Source organism: Magallana gigas, chromosome 4, assembly GCF_963853765.1.
Source record: "Magallana gigas chromosome 4, xbMagGiga1.1, whole genome shotgun sequence".
Taxonomy (NCBI): Eukaryota; Metazoa; Mollusca; class Bivalvia; order Ostreida; family Ostreidae; genus Magallana; species Magallana gigas.
In genome coordinates this window covers 32,252,108-32,275,129 of record NC_088856.1, presented here as the reverse complement: position 1 = coordinate 32,275,129, position 23,022 = coordinate 32,252,108, and the positions used below count along the sequence as shown (strand labels likewise).

General features: G+C 35.9%; 1 protein-coding gene across 2 annotated transcripts in view; it reads right to left on the bottom strand.

The window, feature by feature from the left end:
- Positions 1-75: 75 nt before the first annotated feature.
- LOC136274686 (uncharacterized) overlaps positions 76-23,022 on the bottom strand; it is a 40,064-nt gene continuing 17,117 nt past the window's right edge. Inside the window, exons 22-27 of one of the 2 annotated variants that reach the window (XM_066082116.1) lie at positions 15,396-23,017; positions 14,301-15,286; positions 14,059-14,159; positions 13,835-13,855; positions 9,914-10,133; positions 76-9,409 (exon numbers count right to left, since the gene is read on the bottom strand). In XM_066082116.1, the coding sequence (XP_065938188.1) occupies positions 484-9,409; positions 9,914-10,133; positions 13,835-13,855; positions 14,059-14,159; positions 14,301-15,286; positions 15,396-23,017 (17,876 nt within the window). In that variant the 3' untranslated portion in view covers positions 76-483. The remainder of the gene's footprint in view (positions 9,410-9,913; positions 10,134-13,834; positions 13,856-14,058; positions 14,160-14,300; positions 15,287-15,395; positions 23,018-23,022) is intronic. The other variant, XM_066082117.1, reaches the window with a different exon arrangement.

Below are 23,022 nucleotides of genomic sequence, written 5' to 3'. Positions count from 1 at the left end.
TATTCCAAATATATTTTTAAAAAATAAACAGTATATGGGATGAAATATAGTATTTTTTTTTCAAAAATCAAAAACTGTCCATATTCTATATGAAAAAAAATCTAAAACGTTTAAAAAAAAATACACTCTATTTGCACAAGATGTAAAGGACGATATAAAAATAATTGTATCAATAAGAAAACGTAAAATAGTCCATTATACATAAAAGGTGCATGAAGACTGCTATTCTCCTATTAACCTATCAGATAAATAAATACATTTCAAATAATATGATGATAAAAAGTCGCCGAGAAAAAAGTATATATACATTCGTTGATTTTTATATACTAAACTATAAATAAAATATTAATACATGTAGTATACAAATCTAAACTAATTACACAAATATAAAAATGTTGCTGTTTATAATTTTAAAGAAGTCCAGATTTATGCACAAAACATTTCATCACGCGGCCAAAGTTAAATGAACGTGTTCTTCGGGCTTCATGGTTTCTGGTGTTTCTTATCCGAGACATCATCGATGGGCAGAGCTTCTTCGTCAGTATCCGACTCTCCCGCTGTGGAACCACCCGTTCTCTGCGTCATTCTCCCATCAGTTGTCGTTTTATCATGTGAATTACTCGACTTTCTTGGAGCAGTGTCATCTAAATCGTCTTCATCGCTCATGGGTTGGAAGGGACTTAAATTCCTCATCCCCTCATCGCCCTCGTGGCCCCCCTGCCCCGGTTGTATAAATGGATTGTACTTAACGGACGAAACGCTGGTTGATGATCCAGGTCGTTCTGGTGAAGCTCTTAAATGTACCTGTTTCTTTTCTTTCCTTTTATCTTCATCGTCTTTTTTCTTCTTCAAATATTGATGACCAGGGGTTGTGTGTTGGGAAGGTTCCGCGTGTTTACCCTTCGATAAATCGTTTTTATCTTTTGGTCCACTGGAATGGGTTGACGAGATCAGGAACGACGATGGAGGAACAAAACGCTCATCAGACAATTCAGATTCTCTGAAACAGGTGATGTTGACTTCATCTGGTTTTCCCCTTTTATGCTTTACTGGTATTTTCAAATCCTTTGTTTCTTTAGATTGGTCCCCCTTGTTTTTCCCAAATGTCTTTGAATGTTTTCCTTCTTTAGATAGAGCTTTTTTCCAAGGCGCTGGATCCTCGTCTTGACCAAAGAATACTTCATTCGTAATTGGACCCCAAATTGATCGATCCTCTTCGTCATGCTCTGGTACATCGAACATCGGATTAACTGTCGAAATGGGTGAGTGGATTGGTCTTCTTGTATCTTCTTCATTTGCATCATGTTGTAAGGAAGACGATGGTTTGATAAATGTGTCAACAGGAGGCATGCCACCATGTTTATTATCGTTATCATCATTGCCGAAACTACTGAAGTTTAATGGAATACCAGACACTGACGAAGGCCTTGGATGTGGTGACTCTAAGTCCCTTTCTTCAAAATGTTGGTCAAATACTTTTCGAAGGTCTTGTTTCGTTTTTTCAAGCGTGGCGATATCGATATTAAATGATGGATTGTAATGTCCAAATACAGTCTCTTCCTCTTCATCTGAAACTAGGGTGTCATGAGATGACCGAAGACCCCATCTTTTTCGTTTTCGGTAACAACACCATCCATGATACCAGCAACAGCAGCAGCAGATCAAAACAATTACAGTCAGACAAAATACAAATACTCCTATGAAAATTATAACCCAAACTGGAAACTCGCTGTCCTTTTCTGTATTTGAACAGAAATCGAAATAATCCTTAAGTTCGCATTCATCTACATTAAATACTCCTTGACAATAAAATATCAAGTTATCAAGTATTATTCTTTTTGCAATTGTCCCATTATAATCAAGTTCGGTAGATTCAGCAAGACAGACCTCAAGTAGAAAATCCTTCAGAGAATCTATATTTTTGCAGTTCTTTTGAATGTCAGAATGATTAAAAGCATTTAGACAACGATCAATGATATCTGTTGTGATCGCTGATGGCTCAAGGGAACGGCGTAAATTCAAAACAGGAATTGGTATATCCGATGGTTGCCAAAGGTCTGTGTCATTACCTCCGCTTATTAAACCCGCTACAAGTCGTTTTGAGAGACTGGACCTATCGATAAGAAATGTTTCATTGCCTGCTCCTTCATCAAAATTGATTAAAACAACGATATCTTTATTGTTCACATTCAAATAGTTTTTCATATCCTCAATAATGTTTTCGAGGTCTTTAGTTACATTCCACATTCGCAATTGTTCCAGTTCCAAAGAGCTTTGAAGACCAAGAGGAGCAAAATAAATTCCTTGTATGTTGTAAAGTATGCCTATGTGTATGCTGTAAAACTGATGATGCTGGAGAGATCCCTCTGACATCGCATAAATTGTCACTAAACCGTTCGTATAACTCCGTAAAATAGTTAAATATGTCCATGTATCTTCCACTATTTTTATAGAACTGATTACAGTCGTTTGTGCCCATTTGATAGATAATTTTCCACTGATGACCGAAATGTGAATTTCATGTATCCCAAAATCAACAACAATAGCAGATGCATATTTGAATGTGATATTTTCCAAACGAATCCAAAAACTTAAGGTGAAAAAATTGATATCATAGGTGGTATGGACATCGGTAAAATTAATCATGTGGTGTCTTAATCGAATCATATATCCCGAAGATGACAGATTTTGTTGTCTTGTAGGGTGAGAAATAAAGATGTTAGTTAGGGGTTCACTTAAACTTGTTCTTGTCCAGTTTCCAACAATCTCAGAAGATATTGAGTCATTAAAAGGAGCGATGTCATTCCACCAAACCCCATCTGTATTTCCTAGAATTCCAGTAGCTAAATTATAATCCTGAGAAAGTTTGAATCGACATATCAACCCATCAGTCGATTTGCTTACTAAAACCGAGAGAGAACCTAAAGTAATACGAATGTAGTTTTCAAAAATCCATTTCACAGAAATTTTTCCTACATCTGTTTTCAAAGGAAATTCAAGTGTTTTGTATTTTTGATGCAGAAGCCTCATTTCGTTATCAATCAAAACAATATTTACAATGTTTCCCTCTTTTTGAAACGCTATCTCACGAACAAGTCTACAGGACAAATCATTAAAACATGGCCAAAACAAAACTTGAACAGAAAAAGCGCTAGTTTTAAAGACGGTATAAATTCCGGAATTGGTTATTTCATACAATGCTCCATCGAAAGTTGTCACATATGATCCAAATATAAATCCAACTTTAGATACAGTACCACTTGCTTCTTGCACAAACACAGAACAATCTGAAGTGGACATACCATAAGAACATATCGAACATGTTGTCGAAGCATTCAGTACAATATCATAGCTTCTTCCTAAATAGTTCTCCCAGTACATTCTGATATTTGTATCATTTCCGAGCCAGTGCCTATGACAATTACAGACACCTAAGTTGCAGAGTCCTTCAGCGTTACAAACACCATTTGGTCCTAGAGCGCATGCATCTCTGCATTCTACACCATAATGAGCGGAATCACAAGTACAGTTCTCAACCACGACTGTTCCAAAGTCACATTCTCTTGAACAATTCGTTCCGTAGAATCCAATGTACGATTCGTATTTGTCAAATGCTTCACAAATGCTTTGAGTTGGATTGGTTGTTTGATTGGATACTTCATGGGACAACTCGCTGATGCTAAACAAGAGAAGCTCTGCGACGGAATCATCATTACTTTCTTCTACAATTTTCTTACATTGTTCGTAATATGCCGTAAGTGCATTCGGTAGTTGAACCCGAAACCGAATCGCTGCATTTTTGAACAGCTCATCACATTTTTCTGTAGAAATAGCTGGGGGTGAGACAGAGTCAGTGAATATTGTTGAAGTTAATTCAAAATTAGGTAAAAGTTCCAAATCAGTTACAATCCAAGACGGTGGGTGGCTGTAATCCGTTGTCAACATACTTTGTAAACCTTTCAGTTCTGAAGCAACTGGTCCATGTCCATCGTTTAAGGGCCATGCCATAAATATATCAGGTGTGTCAGGCGAGACTAGTAACTTCCAGTTGTTCACGACGATGGTTGGGTTGTGTGGTCTAGACCAAATTCTAATTTCATCGATTGATCCAAAGAAAGTGCCAAGATTTTTGACTGAGGGAATGTTGCCCAATGTTCCAATTGTTAAAGTTCCACCAGGGAGAAATATTTTTGAGTTGAGAGCTATAGCTTTGACGACAGTTACTCCAAGATGAGAAGTAACATACACCTCTAGAATACTAACGTGTTCCTGCCATGCCAGACTTATTTGACTCCATTGATTTAAATCTATAAGTATCCCAATATCCAGATGTGCATTGTTTGCGGTAATCATAAGACCTCTTTTCGAGATATACAGGATGAAGTGTTGTTCAATGTTCTTGTACGATAGAAACGCTCCTTCATATTTCTCGGGATTTATACTTAATTCGATTGTAAAATGGTTTTCGGGTAAAACAAGTTCATTCACATAAATTCCAGATCCGTTGAAACGCATGCAAGATGAACCAGTTACAATTTTTTCACTGTTCACATAACCCTCAATTTGTGTATCATTTGATAAGAACTTTCGAATGTACATCATTAAAGCATTCCATGACAGGGAGTCTTGACAACTGTCTGTGTGTGAAACAGCTGAGCAAATGTCACTGCGCGATACATGAGAGCAAGAGGCAAGTTGTATAGCAGATGTGGTATTGCACGATGACAAAAGTCCATTGATAGTTTTTGCATTAATCGACCACATTACTTGGCTGAAGGATACCGTTAAAAGCAGTCTTTGGCTAATCATTGTAATTTTCAAAGTTAATTCTATTTCTCTCACGCTCACACGAAGGACGTTTGGCGATTCCAGAACTAAATTTAAAATATTCTCCTGCTTCGATGTAAATACATGTAGTTCACCAGAGGAAGAGTATACTGTAACTTGACTTTTCTGAAATCCATTAGTTTTGATAAAGAAGCGGTCCTCGTTGATCTGTATTGTTATCATATTCAGACACAGATGATTAACATTTGTTGACAAACAAGTCGAAAAATATCCATGAAATTTTATGCCAATACTTGTGTCCTCAAAAATGATGTAATTTCCAATTTGCTTTACGTCAAAAGTTAAACCATCGAATGTGATTACCTGTCCAAGCACACTTATTTGTCCGACAAGATTTGTTTGGTTTAGATAGTGTCCAGTTCTCATAATGATGCAGTCCTCACCTTCCCAAGGAAAGTCACACACTTCGCATGCCTCTCCAGTCCAGTGACCCTCACAAATACAAGTTCCATTTTTCACACACTTTCCATGGTTATTACAAGGCGAGACGGCACCGTTAGGACACATTTTGTTACATTGATCCCCGAAAAAGCCTTTGTAGCAAATGCAATTCCCAGGTGAAGAATCATTGATTTGTCCAAATTGACAGCCATTGCATCGACGCAAAATCCATTCAGGCAGAGTTACATTAAGTTTACATACAACCTGGTATAGATCTTCCACGGAAGCCATTGAAACTAATTCGCAGGATTTTATGAAACTGACCATTGTAATAATTGCATCTGTTTGTTGAACGGTTGCTAAATGTTGACATTTTTGTTTGAACCACCAAAATACTTGAGAAGAACATCCTGAACATTGTTGAAGAACTTTTTGTGAATCAAAAAAATTAGAGCACAGACTTTCCGCTCTTACTGAGACTGGCAAAAAAGAGTTTTGGTATTCGGAGAGCACTTTTAATCTGAGGTCTGAAGATTTCCATGTTGGACTTTGCCATGGGTATTTTGGTAGGTACAAGTTATTTCCAAGAATCGTATCAAAGGATGTTACACCTATGCCCTCTGAGAAGGAAAATAGTGCTGTTAAATTTCTAGTGAACCCTGAAAGCTTGACATCTAATCTCTGTGCCTGAATAATAACTTCATATGGCACTGGGTCTTTCCAAATTGTGAACTCGTCAATATATCCTTCAAAGAAGTTGTTCACTTCTCTCTTGATGTTGTTAACAGATGGAACCCACGCACCAAGAGCAATTACGCCACCCTCTTGAAATAGTTTCTCGCAATCTATTGTTTTCTTTTGGTAAGTTACAGAACTGTTGTCGCTGAAATGGTAGATGTGTATTGTACTTCTCGTAGTTTCGGAGGGGCTTAATGGGATAGACTCAAATGTGAGAATAATTTGATTCCAAACATCATTACTGGTTGAAATTGTTGTTTTGATTGTTGTATCTCCACATTGAATAGATAAAGTATCGGTGTTGATAAGGGAAAATGTCGAGTTTCCACTGTAGGTTATAATGACTCCTCCAGTCTTCAATGGCTTGAAGTACACACCAATGCTGAATGATGTATAATTGAATAAGGACGCCGTAGAGTATTGGATTGGCAGGGATACTGTTGCAGTTCCATTGAAAAACAAGGAGAAACCCACCGTATTTGCAATATCTTCCTTATAAACAGAGGATAGCGTTTCCACCAATGTCCCAGACGTTAATTTAAAATTGTTTAACACAAAGTTTGTTATTTCCTGTTTTGATTTCATTGAGTAAGTTATTCCTGGACACAAAATACCATTTAAGCAAGGATACGTGTTTGATATAATATTTATATCCAGAAGATTTCCTGGTGTAAAGATTCCCAATTCCAAATTAGAAGTATTGAGTTTCATTTCGTTCGTTGAAATTAATGTCAAATGAATTTCTGAAATGGTTGTGTTTAGCTCATTTAATCCAATTTCTGTTTTGTTTACGTACACAGAAGGAAGTCTGCTTTCGTGTCCTGAAGAAACAATAACCAAACTTGTGTTATTATATTGGAAAGAGACAGCAATTACACAGCTGGAGTCAATCTTACAGGTCACTTGGTAAATTTGGATATTTATTGATGCAGTTTGAAATAAGGTAAACACTCCAGAGATTGTATTCAGTGTAATCTGTTCACCCCAAAATGTCAGGAAGTCAGCAAAACCTGTGGCATATGCTTTATATCTGTTGTTGGGATCACTTAATTGAGCAATGTTTAACACATGACAATCAGTCCCGTTTAGGCCATTTACACAAGAGGAACAATTTGTTGTATCCCAGTTCCATTCACAGTTGCACGACCCTGATTCATTGCATATTCCGTGATTACTGCAAGAATTCAGAGATCCCCCGGGACAGACATCATTACACGTTGATCCAAAGAAACCATTGAAACACACACATTTTCCAGATGCTGACATTACTCCGTTCTTACATATTTTGAAGCAGTTGGTTGTTTCTATATTTTTTTCAAATATTTCTCTGCATATTTCATCTGTAATATTGGACGTAGGATCTATTGTGACCCGACAATTTTCTCCATATAGCAGTAGAATATTATACGCTGCTGACTGGTCGCTGGTGGCTGATAAACTTTGCATGCAAGATAAATAGTATGCAGTTTTTATCGAATCTGAGATTTGTGAACATTGTAAGCGTATACTTTGGTCATTAAAAATCCTCCCACATAGTTGTTCTCCAATAAACATTAAAGTTTGGTTCCAGAAGTAAAATTGGGAAATTTCTGGGTATATATATTTTGAATACTCAAAGTCGCTTGGTTCCCATAAAGGCAATGACCATGGTTCATTGGGAAAAGAGATTTTTTTTTCCCGAAGTAGATCAGTAGATGTTGTTCCGTCTCCTTCATCAAAAGTCCAAACAGAAATCAACAAATGTCTCACATCAATGGGATCAATTTTCCAAATGTCTAGAATTATATTTGGTTCGACCGGTATATTCCAGAGAATAACATTATCAATTTGTCCTTTTAGACTTGGAGGTATCCGGAATGGCATGCCATTTGATGGTGGTTGAGCATTGCCAATGGACAGCAAGCCGGTGCTGTTAAATAAATTCGCTGGAAGTTTCAGATTTCTTCTTTGTATGAAACCTGTACTATTGAACTGATATATTTCTGTGTTTCCCGTACTTCTAATATACATTAATACTACTTTGTTCCATTTTCCTTTCTCTAGTTCAATACTAGTATTGTAAACTTGGTTGTTGTAGTGTATTTCGAAGAGAGGACTGCTAACCAAAAGGAAGCTGTCATCATTAGTGATTGACACTATTAAACCTCCCGCATCTGATGAATTTTGTAGCTTTATGAGGAACTCAAGTGTCAAATTGTCTCCAGTTTCCTTTTGAAAATCAACCAATGTAAACGCATTGGCAAACTGAAAGTTAAGGTTATATCCGCCAACTCCTTGGGCTTCAAATGATTTACTTGGATAAAAAATTATTCGATCACAAGGTGTTACTTCAAATCTTTCAATATTAAGTTTGCTACTTTCATTGAAAGTATTATTGGAAGTTACATATCTCATTGTCAGCAATTCCTGATAAGGAACAGAAGAAGACATCTGTTTACTACTGTTTGATTCACAGGTTTTCATTTGATATACTTCGGTATACATTAAATGGTCTAATTTTGAAGTCGATTGCATAGATCCTTTTCCACTGAGTAGCCCAGTTGTACTTGATACCAATGAGTTTGGAAGATTGATCTGCACATTAAGGTACCTTCCTTGCAGTCGAACAATGATTTCAATCTCTGAATTAATCATATATCTTATTTCATCTGACTGGGCCTTTGATACAGACATTCCTTTGAAATAAATTGGTGTATCAAGAGAAAATTCTGTATTTTCAAGGAAAAATACGAGACTTCTATCTTTTCCGATTGAATGTTGCACAGTTGTAGAGACGTAGCCATGTTGATTATCATCAATTCGAATTCCAAGAAAAGAGAGACATGTAAAGTTTTGATAGCACGAAATAAGTTTTCCAATAACAAGAACATTACTAGCGATAGTCAAAAAATTATATTCCGCGGGTTTTCTGATAATGAAAAAAAGTCCGTCCAAATTATAAATGTGTCCTAACCCGCTAAACTGTGCAACAGACTTGTTTGTTGCAGTGAAATTATTTTCTGCTATTTCACAATTTTCACCAAGCCAACCAGAGGAACATAGTAAACAATCTTCCGAACCGCGTCTGTTTACTGGACACTGACAAGTCCCGGAAAGCTGATCACAGTTACCATAACCAGAGCAAGGTTTGGAGTACCCTCCCGGACAAATCTCGTCACAGGTTGTGTTCCAGTATCCAAGATCACATTCACAGCCATTTGTTATATTTTTCTTGCCAAACGCACAAACGGGTTCACAATATTCCCCCATTACTGTATTTATGTAGCTCTTTACTTTCGAATCTTCACATAAGCTGGAAGCTGGCCAGGTTGACAAACCCAGCAAGTTTTGGCAGTAATCAGAGTAGTCAATGATTGCTTCGGTGACATCTTTAACCCCTGTGGCTGTGTCACAGTCGTAGTAATATTTCTTCTGAAGGACTTCTCCTATAGGCAAGCATGTTCTGAAAATATAAACAAAACACACTAATACCTGGACCAATTTCATGGTTCTCCTTACATTCTAGCTCACTTACACAGACATAGCGATCACTGAAAGATCGCTAGTTGTTAAAAATTGGCTAGATCTCTTAAGGTGGCTAGACACACCAAAAGTTATTTGATGGCTCCATCAAGTCTCTGTATGAAGTATGATTTTTCAATCGAATAAGAGGCCGATATTACTATCAATTATTGTATTAATTTTTTATTAGTATTTATTCAGAGAAACTGGAAAAATATTGATGGAGCAAAAAAAAAGTATTTTAGAGCATAAAATTTAGTAACATATAATAATACATGTCTAAATCGACGACTTACAATGGACAATTTTAATAAGAAAATCTGAGCTAAGCCTTTGACTTAGGTGAACTACCGGTAATTGAGCCATTGTTCTGGAAAAACCCTCTTTTCTCAAGAAAATTATGATATGCTGACTCAAATCTCACTGTTGGCAAAGAATATAATACCTGGCAAACTGGCTTTCCATGAAAATAATGTCACAGACGGACACAACGGTAACTGTTGACCTCTTTCTTCTCCGTCTTGTAGCAATTTCAGTTGTAGTGATTTCAGTTTGAATGATGTAAGGAATTGGGGCATCCGAAATGGTTAGTACAGCGCCTCGGAAAGGTGTAAAAGGATTTTTCAGAACTAACCTGGCATCAGATTCATCAGTAGTTTCGTCGACTAAAAACAATTAATTTTATTTTTAACATGCATTTATTAAGAAAATGAATCTGCAAAATCGAATCATATCCTATGAAAACAAAAGGCCCGTGGGCCATCTCACTCACTTTAGAAACAGTTTCCAAATCTAACCAAGATTTACAAAAACAATTTATGCTTGTAACCTCCTCCACATTTTTTATGAAACATTAAAGAGACAGTACAGCTGAAAACACTTGTGAATAACTTCAGATTTACCTATTGTATCGTTAGGGAATAAGAGATAACGTTGATTGTAATAGTTGAAATACATAAAAATCCCTTTCACATACCTAATTAACTTTAAGCAATATGCGCTGCAATTTTCATGTTGAATTTTTTTAAAGAAAATGTTTTTTCTACTAAAATGACAAAAATATCATGGTTTTAAAATTTCTGTCAGCTCTGTTTTTGTGGGAAAAGCCATTAATAATTAAGCCTTATTGGAGCAAAATTTAATTATTGTCGTTCTTTCAAAATTTGATCGACTATATATTCCTTATAAGTGAAATCTTTTTTCTGACAAAAATGAATGATTTTTTCAAATCTTATTTATCATAAAAGTTTAAGTTACAGGCAGACTTATCACACTAGTAAGTTTAGACGTTAACAAATCAATATTACTTATTAGGTTTGTTACTGACTGTGAACAGAAATTTGTGTTGTCGGTAAAGTCCATAGAAGGCTCGGCTCCGTTACAAACCTAATAAGTAATATTGTAAACTTCTCTCATTACAATTTAAGTACACTTTAAAGAAATTTTAATGATAGCTTGATAAATAGCAAGTTTACAAATTACATGCATTGCATTTATCTACACTCTTCAATCGGGGTTTTGCCAAAATATATACATCTAATGAAAAAAGTTGAATCGATAATTGTTGTCGCTTTGTTATCTATAAGGATAATGGAAAGAATGAAAAAACTTTAATATATAAGTAAGTTTATATTTAAATTTTCCAAATTACTGAGAATTTTTCGATACATTTTTGAATTAAAAAAAATTATTCCTTCCTGAATGTCAACAGGGTCAGTTTAAACTCCAATAAAAAAGCCTGTTTAATTACATTTATTCTATAAATTTAATCCCCCTTCCTGTATCTGAAGATGATTTTTATCCATATATTGGGGTTTCCCCCCAAATATTTAACAGTAATGTGGCCGATTCCTGACCCTTGCTGTTCAAGTTTTAAAAATACCTTCAAAATTTTCATTTTTACTTTGGGAAATTGTACTGGATAGTTCTGATTTTAATACATGCAACAATACGACGAAAAATGCAATCATGTTCACTCCTTCATTGATATTAGAAAAAAAAATAAGAAAAAGAGATCATTGCAATCAGTTCTTTAGTTTTTGGGAACATGATTATCAAACCACCCCAACTTATTTTCATGTTTTATTTGCAATTTAAGAATCATCGAAAGGAATCCTGTCCAATCATTTGAATAAAATTGAAATTCATTATTAAACTCTTTACAAAAGAAATGCTTATGGTATGATAAACTTGACAACGACAAGAATAAACCCGACAAATTTTGATCAAAAAGCTTCCTCTCAGGTGAGCAAAGTTTATATGAAAATGTGCAAGTTGGAAAGGAGTCAAGCGAGTCATGCACATACCAGTACATGTATGCACAACAGAAAACAGAATTTAAAAAATTCAAAAGGTAAATTTTATTCATTTGGATATACCGGTATACAGTACAAAGTGCAACAGAGAAGTTTCTAATATGCTTCCTTACCAGGCACTTCCTCAATTTGGAGAGAGAGAGAGAGAGAGAGAGAGAGAGAGAGAGAGAGAGAGAGAGAGAGAGTTTATAATACAATCACCTAAAGATAAATACAAGTGTAAAGGGTAATAGAAAGGGTACTGACAGATATTTGTTACACAGCAGGCTTGGGGCGGATTACATTGTAAAGTAATGCATTACCATTACTTCATGAATTTGGGCATTAAATTACCATTACTTGATTTTCTTGAAGTAATGCATTACATAACCATTACATGAGTAAAGTAATGCATTAGGATAATGGTAATGCATTACTTTACTCATGTAATGGTAATTTGTTTACTTTGTTTAATAAAGAGTTTTTGCAAATGTTTCAAATATAAAACACTCTTTAACATATCTACAGGTTCATGTTCAGTATCAGGTTCAAATTCAATGACTATATATACAAGAGTCATTCTTTATTTGCTCAATATATAATAATCTTGTGGCATTATGAACAACATACATGTATATCATAAGTAAAAAGATATTTATAGACATTTGGCATGATGCAATGTCAGATATGATATAGAGACACAGAATTCGTGCATAATAGAAAACAATTTATGGAATAATGTTGCGGTTATTAAAAAGCTAAGTAGAGATATTTCCCCAGATAACACAAATCTTTATAATTTTGGACACTTAATTGTACTAATTTATAGACATAGGGTTTTTCCCAGTTATATTTCTTAATATATTTTAATCGGATTTCTTTATGCTGAGGACACTTTAAGACAAAAGATCGCTATTGCACTTTATGATAAAAGTTTCAAAGGTTTCATCTTTTAACTGCATCCTATTAGTTTGAAAATCTTCCCAGCTATACTAGATAAACGTTCTACATGTGCAATGGAAGCTGGGACTGAAAGATTGTTTGACAATCTTTATCTTAGGATATTAAGTGAAAAAATAGGAAAAATACATGAATCTTGTATTTTCTATCAGACCAAACTAATGTACTTAATATACATGTACAACAGAGAGAGAGAGAGAGAGAGAGAGAGAGAGAGAGAGAGAGAGAGAGAGAGAGAGAGAGAGAGAGAGAGAGAGAGAGAGAGAGAGAAAGAGAGATTATTTTCAAATGGGTTATAATATTGGAAGTGATTTTGATTTTCATCATGGATGGACAGTGCATTCATTTTGCCCTTAAATGTGCATGTCTGTCCCCTATTCTGTTGGGGCATAGCATAGGGAAGGGGATTGGGGTGTTTAGCACTTTTTATAACAATGTATTATTTTGATACTTAGGTTATCCTCGGGGCATAGTGTGTTGTTGACACATCTTTATTGAAGTGCAAACTAATTGGAGTAAATTGTTTAAATGATTTAAAACTCTTAAAAATAACACTAATGAAAATGTTATGAAACTGTGTTGTTATACCTAGTAATATGAACAATTTAAAAATGAAATTTTATAAATCTTTTTTAATACAACTAAAACATTTTTATTTCAATAAATATTTTTCTTTATAATAAAGTTAATCAAATTCAATTTCAGCTATTCATCACCATTTTTAAAGTGAACATGTATAAATAAGCATAGTAATGCAAAGTAATGCCATGTAATGCCAGCATTACACGAAATTTTGGAAAGTAATGAATTACATTACCATTACTTGTAATGCTAATTTTGTGGCATTACACATTACTAGCATTACTTTGAAAACATGTAATGCATTGCAATGCATTACCATTACATTTAGCATTACCCCAAGCCTGATACACAGTAACTAAATTCTTTAGCATGATAATGGAAGTAATTGAAAAAGAAGTACTTTTCATAAATCAAGACTAAGGCTATAATAACTGGAAACGAAAAGAACTACAACTATCTGTGTGAATGTAAATAATGATAAAAAAAAGAATAACACAACCTGAGATAGGTTTCGTACTCTTTTTACTTACTAGGATATTCCGAGAGCATAACTATGCAAAACAAAAATATTCTTTGGAAAATTGGTACGTGTTTCATTTCAAAAGTATTTCTCTATATATATGATTTAGAGTTTAATCATAAGGAATATTTTGATGCCCTTCTCAATTCTTATACAAAAAAAAAAATCAAAATGCCATTAAAATTCCGTTTAAAATGTATTTCTCAGCTATTAATATTATTTCCTTATTTCTACCTTGATCAAATTGGTCGAACTTCCAAAGTGCTTCCAGAAATGGTTCATCCTTAGTGTAGGTTCTGTTCCAGTGGGTTGCTAACGTCAAAATCGACAGATAACTACAAATATGATAACCAAGAGAAAATCAAAACTCACATATGTTTTCACAATTAATATAACATATATGTATTTCTTTTTTAATTCAACATTGTATAATTCTATTACAAAACTATTGCATTGTTCATAAAAGATTAACTTACTTGTCCCATATTCGTAGCTCATCAATGCATCCCACGAAGTGTTCCCGGGAAGGCTGGATTCCACTGCCATCTGAGGAAGGCTGCCATTTCCCTAAACTCAAAGTGCCTTCACTCGGGAACATTGGATAGTAATTTGTAAAGTTAAGCATTTTTCTACGAAATTTTCCTTTACTGTTAAATACATAGACATCTGCATAACCATATGCTTCTGATATAGACACTTGGTTCCAAAGCTTATTCTCTAGCATTAGGCCAGTATTTTCCCATTGGTCGCCAACGGTTACAATTAACTCTCCATAATAATTCCGCAAAGTAAACGTGGGTCCCCAAGTATAGGAAAACATAGTTCCTAAACAAGATTTATATTTACATGTTTTAACAAAAAATTCCACGGTAGAGGAGGTCTTCTTGAATATTTTCAGATTCTGTGAGATCATAGATCCGTCGTTAAAGCAAACACAGTTTCCTGGGCCTAGTCCGGATATCACAGTCTTCATTCCGGCTAAGCTTAATATCGATTCATTGTCTGGAACTTTGAAATCTGTTAATTCATTTTGTATTGTTAGGTTGTTAAGTCCGCATGGGAAAGAAGAAGTATCACTGCATTCTGTTAAAGGCGTGCCACAGAGACCAGTGGGTGGAAAGAGACAAGTCATTTTTCTTGAGACATTAAATGTTCCAAATATTCTATCATCAAACCACCGAATGAGAAAGTTAAGACCAAGACTGCTAGATTTTAACCTAAATTTTCGGCAAGATTTATTTACTCTTTTGATTTTTAGTGAACACGTGCCAGACACACCGATTGTAACACTTCTTTCAGTCTTCAAATCGACTTTTGTTCCATTTATATAGAATATTCCCCTTTCGTCTTCCTCTGCAGTTTGATTCCGTTTTACTATGATAGTTGTTTCTTTAATTTTTGTGGCTATGCTGTTTAAACAAAGACTGATTTTGCGACGTTGGAAGCATGAAATTATTTCAACCTGCAAAAATATCAGAAGAATTTTCAAATATTATCTGTTCAATTCACATCATCAAATTTTATTGTATCATGCAAATAAAATCATTATCAATAATTAATAAACAGCTTACCTCTATTTGGATTTCCCCCATATGTATAAATCTGTATATTCCAGGTTCCCTGTTGGAAAGGCCATGTCCCACATTTGTAAAGTTCCAGAACTCGCTTTTATGATTGATGTAACAGCCATGAAAATTAGTGTCATCTGGTGAAATAATGGGTTCCATAATGCTACAGTCAGTCCCTGTATACCCTTTAGCACAAGCACCACACTCACTATTTCCATTCCACTGAACCTGGCAAAGGCAAATTCCCGTCGCTTCATCGCATGTTCCGTGTTTATTGCATGGGGATCGGTAACCTCCTGGGCACTCATTTGTACAAGTTGATCCCCAGTACCCCATGTCACAAAGACATTTTTCATTTGAAACCGTTCCAAAAACACATTGTATTGAGCAGTCACTACCTTTCCAAATAGGAAAATTTCGACTTTCAAATGAGTTACATAACTGGCGGGCTGGAAAATTTGTGAGATCTTCGTACACTTGACACAGACTTGAAAAAGAGATTATCACATCCAATGAAACATCAGTACTTTGTGACATAGTTGTCGCAATATTTATGACACAAAATGTGTGGTAGAACGTGCTGAAACTGCTTAGGCTTTTACAGCTATTTGCCAATGTAGTCCCTGTTGTTATTTTTGAGCAAAACGAAGTTATGGACTCGGACACTTCTACTGGATATTTGATGGTTAACGAGATAATTTCTGTTCTTCCTTCTTGGTAAAAATCACTTTCAATCCAGTAAGTACCCACTGCGCTTATAATAATTGCATGTTTCGAAACCATGTCATGTAAGATTAAACCTTTTCCAACGTTGAAATTCCATCCCATGGTCAATCCTGCGATTGGATTATGAAGAGGAGATTGCCAGTAAAGAACTATCTCCGAGTATGTTAAATGTCTGTTCCAGACCAAAATTCTGTCCACATCACCAACAAACGTTCCACCTGGTGGTATTCCAATCCCGCTCAAGCTCTCCTGCCATTGACCGATCACTAACGTTCCCCCAACATTAAAAACGTGTTGAGAAATAATAAGATATGCGTTCACCGATTGTTCTCGACTGAGATAGTGAAAAATCAGGTGACCAGTTGTGCGTTGATATATTATCGAAATCTGTATCCATATTGAAACCTGGACAGGTATAGAAGTCTTGTATAAATTTGACCCAAACTGGACGTAAAAGTGTCCATCAATAATGATGACTGCAAACGTATCCTGATTTGAATATGAAAAAACAACACAAGCATTTTCTTCTCCTGTGCAGCTATGTATTCTGGTTCTCAGTTGTAGAGTTATGTATTCAGAAGACAATTGTTGAGCGGTGAAAACGGGAGATGACATGAAGCCACCATTAATTGCAATACCAAATCCAGTTGTAATATTTCCTTTCGGATTGAATGGTAAAATAATATTGTTTGTGTCATCGACTAAATTCCTTTGCAAGTATTTCAAGATTACACTACTTGGTATTTTTTTGTTAGTAATAACTTTCGCTAATCCATATTTTCTTATTAAACAATCCAGATCAGTAGACCTACAAAACATCAACTGGTTTTGACAAAATCCACAAAGTCCAGAATTTCCAGCACATCCAGATTGTGTGATTGAAACAAATAGATTGATGTATCCCTCTTGAATGAATATTTGCACCGCAAGGTCGTTTGGTCCAGTAATCTCATAGGTATATTTATCTTTTCTAGTAACGACATTTTTTTCAGATAAGTGTAGTTGATAAAACGAATCCAGCACTTTTCCATCCAGTTTTAATGTTCCACCATTTAATGCACTCACAGTTAAAATTTTAGAATTCTGAAACTGCATTCCAACATTAAGGATGCACGGTTTAAATTCATCACAAGCTTGTGTTACGACCTGGATGTTGATATTTTTGACAGTTCTAAAAAATTCAAAAGTACCATATTCTTGCAATTTAAGGCTTGCTCCATCTAATGCACTCAAAAGACCGTTTCCTGCCAAGGTACATATTCTGGGTGAAATTTTAGAGTTGGTCTGGACAGCTACAGAACAGTCTTCACCGTACCAGTTATTAACACATTGATCACAATTAATGCCTTTCCAATTTGAGAAGCACCGGCAAGCTCCTGTAGATGTATTACAAATACCATGGCCAGAACAGGTATTCAGAAGTCCACCAGGACATGTGGCATCGCAAGATCGGCCCCAAAATCCTGGTTGACAAGCACAACCACTTTCTGATGATAATGCAAAGGTTTGGGGGTATTTGCACGGTGTATTGCAGTTAGGTCCCACCCAGTCAGGAAATTCTTTAAACTCTTGACATAAATTTTGAGCTGGCCATGAAGTCAGTGTCCCTACTTCCTGACAGTAGTCACCCATATCAACTGAGACTGACATTGAAGCCTCGATGTTCAGAGAGCCAGCTGCGTCGTCCACACATGCAACATAGAATAAATTCAAGTATCCCCTCCCAATTGCTTCAACACAAGGCTGAAATACTACGTTGTTTACAATCGCTTTACATTTTCTTTGAGCCTTAATTTGTTTTTCAATGTTCGGAAATGAATTGAAGTATGGCAAATATGGCGGTTGAAATGGCAAACCAGAAAACCGCCAAATTACATGGTTTCTTAATGTTCCATAGTTTATAATCTTAAAGTCGTAGTTACTGACTAAGTCTTTTATTATATTTCCTTCTCCTTCATCAAATTTCCAATAACACAATAGCAAATTTGAGTTAATCTGAATTCGGGTTAGTCTTTGTTGAACAACATCGACATATGACAATGCTTTGTGCCAAACCCTTAATTCATCAATTTCACCAACAAAATATTGATGTTCAGCTTTACTTGAAAACTGGCGGACATATGGGTAGAGTGGATGCCCTAAACCAATATAGCCGTAGTTTTCAAAATAGAAATTTTGAGACACTGTAAATGACATGAATAGAAATGCTCCGTTTTCGCAATATGAATAAAAGACAATTTTGTGATTAACGTCTTGCCAAACAATAGTTATTTGATGCCATTCTTCTAGAACTGCAGTTATTCCTGTATCAAAAATGGAACCATTCACCATTATTTTGAATGTAACATCGATAAACAGGTCAAAACCAACGAGTGTTCGATATGACAAAATCACGCCTTTTGCAGCAGATGGTTTTACAGCCAGTTCAATTGTAAAATCAATGTTCGGCATAATGATATTTTCCATGAAGTCATTTGTAATTTCACTTTTATTTAGGAATACACTGTAGCCAGCTGTTGACACGTTCACAGTTTCTTTCAAGGCACTGTCTAAAAACATACAATTAAATAACGTGTTTTCAGGGGTCACTCTCCACGATTCCTTATAGATTTGAATTTGATCGTCGCCACATGATCCACACAACATTCGGGAATTTTTACACAACAATGACTCCAATCGTACCGTCACACTAAGTTTCTTTAGTAGGCCTCTGATTATTACCTTAAAGAAGCTTCCCCCTGTGTTTCGTATTATTATTTTTGACTTGGATATCCGATTTAGTTTGATTTTGTTTAGTACAATACTTTCTGTATCATTAAAATCTTGTTTCAAATCCTTTTTCCATATAATAAAGTGCGATTCTGAGGAATAGCCTGATCGCACCACAAAAAGGTCAGAACCATACCGAATAGCTACTGCTGAGATGCATACGGAGGAATTATAACAGTATGTTGTTCGAACGTGGATTTCAGGGCGTTGATCACTGGTATTTGATTTTAGAACACGAAATTCTCCAGCATAAGGAAACTCAAAGCTGGCTTTTGAAAACGTGTATACATGACCCTGGCCAAACAACATGCAAGCATGCTTTGTATTATCTATTGGTGGTGTGGTAGTTTTATCAGAGTAATTGTTGGTTGTCGCTTCTGAAAGTTGAGTGGAATATCCCGATGTTTTAGTAGTACTTGTCGCTTGTGTTGTAGGTGTTACTATTTCTGGTATCATCACAGAGCAATTTGTACCTGTCCAACCAGCTAGACATGATGTACAATTTGTATCAGGATCCACGGTTGGAGGACATAGGCATTTGCCAGAAATCTGGTCGCAAAGACCATCTCCACCACACGCTAATTCTAGTCCGCCTGGGCATATTTGGCTGCAGTCCACGTCCCAATAGCCATTGTTGCAGACACAGTTTCTATTCTTATCAAAATATCCAAATTTACATAAATCCAAGCAAAGTGCATCAAATAAAGAATCGTTTAAAGTTTTTGTGTAATTTGTTTCCATACATAAGGTAGTCAAGGAGGGGTTTGTAGGATGTTCAACTGCGTCACAAAATTCGGCATATTGCTGCAAAATAGCTACAGCAGCTAGTTCGTTTAAAACGCTTACATCGGATACACATGAAAGGTAGTAGAAACTGTTTGCTGTCATTCCAAAATTGCTGCAAGTCTTTTGAATTGGTGAGTTCAAGATTATTTCTCTGCAGAATTTCAATGCACTCTCTTTCAACATAGGATCCACTTCTGGTACATTTTTTGATACTTCAAACAATTCCAGGTCAGACACCCACCAATAAACATTGGACGGTGGTATGATTATTTTTTGTTTAGAAATAACATCAATGGCTACAAATCCAGATCCTTCATTAAAATTCCAGTATGCTGTCAGAGTTGAGAATTCCAAAGATAGTTTATATGATACACTGAATAACAGCTTGTACACGGGATGTGGGTAGTTCCATGTCTTTATTTCATTTACTTGTCCATAGAAAGAAGAGAGTTGAAGTGGAGCATTGTCCTTCCATTCAGCGATTCTAAGAATTCCAGTCTGTTTCAGAACAGCTTCTGGTGCAGTTGTCGATGTCCACCACGCCACTTCATGATCCAGCAATACATATATAGTAAGTGATCTCAATGATGCATCATATGACAGAGCAAACTGGTACCATTTTTGCAAGATGACTTGCAATTTGGAATCAATATGCAGCGAACCCCACTGGATGCGAACCGTGTTGTTTAGATAAACTGTTAATGACGTGGTGGACTGGAATGCTATGATGACGCCATTTCTTGACTCGGACTTAAAGTTAAACTGAATTGTTCCAGAACCGGAGTTACTGAAGTGGTTTGATAGCAATGAAGAGTAACAGCCACTCCCATTAAAGAGCATGCTAAAGCCATGTCCATAGATTCCAACTGGTTCTTGAAGAGATCCGTGACTGTATATGAAACCTTTTTCTAACCCTTGTTTCACTTCCCAATACTTGCTAAAAGTTGAGTGTATAATTTCTTTCGTGATTTCAGATTGTTTCACATATTTTCCAAGACCAACAACAAAATCATTATCAACATTTTCATCACAATTTCCAGCTAGTCCCAGGGAATTTGAAACTCTGCATAGAGACTTGTCAAGTTTCACTGTTAACTGAAATAGTCTTTCCCAAAAGCTGATCCTGACCTGATTCGATCCAAAAGTCACAGTTAACAAATTCTGGTTTTCGATTCTAATAGTATGCCCTGAAATTTCTAGAGATGTTTCTATTTGGATTTTCTTTTTGTTATACCAAAGAATAAATGTTTCTTCATTTTCCAATGGGGATTGAATGGTAAGGCTGTCTGAGTTGATCTGAATCCAAACTTCTTTTATGCAAAAAGTGAACTTTCCACAATTTAATTGTCTCACATAAACTGAAAGTGTAGCAGTTTGAAGTAACTGGAATTCACCAGCCTTTTCCAAAGTAAAGGTTTGTCCATCAAACATAACATAATGAGATTTGCCACTGACTGAACAAAATGCATTGGCAGTTACACTATAAACGATTCTTGCTGATGAACAGTCTTTTCCAAACCAGCCTGGCATACACTCATTACACCCTTGAGCGAAATTTTCTGAACATTTACAGTCACCAGTTTGCATGTTACAAGTTCCTTCTTCACCACATGATTTGCCATTAACATGGGGACAAAGTTTTTCACATTCAGGGCCCCAGAACCCATGACGACAGAGACATGAACCATTGTTGTAGAGTCCTGACTCACACCTCACATTACAACTTTCCCCTGTCCAAAGTGGAAATGGTCGTATTGGAAAAGAATGGCACAATTCTCTGGCAGGCCATCTCATCTGGTGTCTGTCTTCACATAAATCTGAGAGGGACAACACTACTTCCATAGCATTTTGAACATTACCAGAAACTACAGCACTAAATATGCACTGTTGCTTAAAGAATTCCATTGTTACTGCTTCAAGGGAAGAGCAGACTGTACTAAATTGGGCTGAAAATATGAAGTTATAGCAGGCTTGGCTTATTTCTGATGTGTTAGAAATTGGTAAGTTGTACAGTTGGTAGACATTCAGTAGAGGAGATGAGATAGCATAATCCATCAACACTGACTGCGGATAAGGCCAAGGACTTGAGAATTCTTGAAAGTTAAGGCCAGCAATGATATCAATATGAACATTTAAAACATCATTAAATTTCCAATGGTTTGATAATTTGTTTACTTTTTCTTCAATGTGACTGAATGCATTTATTTGAATTTCTGATATTGACAAGACTTTTCTCCATATCCGGAAGTCATCAACATAACCATACAAGTTCCACCCCACTCCTACTCTACTAGATTCTGGATAATTCCATTGGCCAATCATAATGGTTCCTCCTGGTTTGAAAGGATTGGGTTTATCAATTTCAAAGATGGTAAACTGTGATGATGCTGTGAGTCTCTGTGTAAATGTGTACACATTCAATGTTCTTGTTTGACTTAGCCATGTCACTGCAATGTGGTACCAAACATTTAAGGAAATTCTAACTGCTGATAAATCTCTTCTCTCATTCATGTAGTGAATGCTGACTAGTCCATTGCAAGCAAGAATGCTGAAGACATTTGCATTCTTATATGACCATATTGTCTGACATCGTCCATAACTTTGACTTAATTTAAATTTTATCTCTATAGTAACTTGGGACTCAGAAAAAGTATATAGAGGTGGACTTATCAAATGAGCACCAGATATACTCAATCCTCTGCCACCTCCATTTGGAACATTCTGCAAGCTGGTGAAGATTGAATTGACTGCTGGAACAAGCCAAGACGGACCAAACCTGTTATGAATAGAATCTTGGGAAAGGGTTCCTCCAATTTCTGGTGTTAACAGAAGCCCAGACTTTAGTTTGAAGTCATCATTGGTTCTGTTGTTACATTGGCCCAAAAGACCTACAGCTGAGGCACAAAGATCTGGATTGACTTTGATCATCACATTCATCCAGGCTTCAAACAAGAAAATGTCTACAACTAGTTGGTCGGCAATTCTAAGCTGGTAGTTGTTATATGCAATTCGTATCAGATATGCATCATTTGAGATTTTGAGCTTGTCTCCCACTTCCTGAATTTCTCCATTGTACCAAACAACATGATTCCCTGGAGTTTTTGTCAGTATTTGGATGGAATTAGTACCAAGTTTGAATCCACAACCCTGAGTGCTGACGCTGTTGTACTTGTCTGAGGAAATCACCAGTAAAACATGAATATCTATAGAAATTGTTGTAAAAGCAGAGAAGGAAGACAGCAGGTGCTCTCCTGGGCGATGATAGTGGTAGAGTGCGCCATCATATGTTTGGAATAAACCATTGTGATACACACCACTCTTCGCCATTCCCCCATCAAGTTGTGCTACA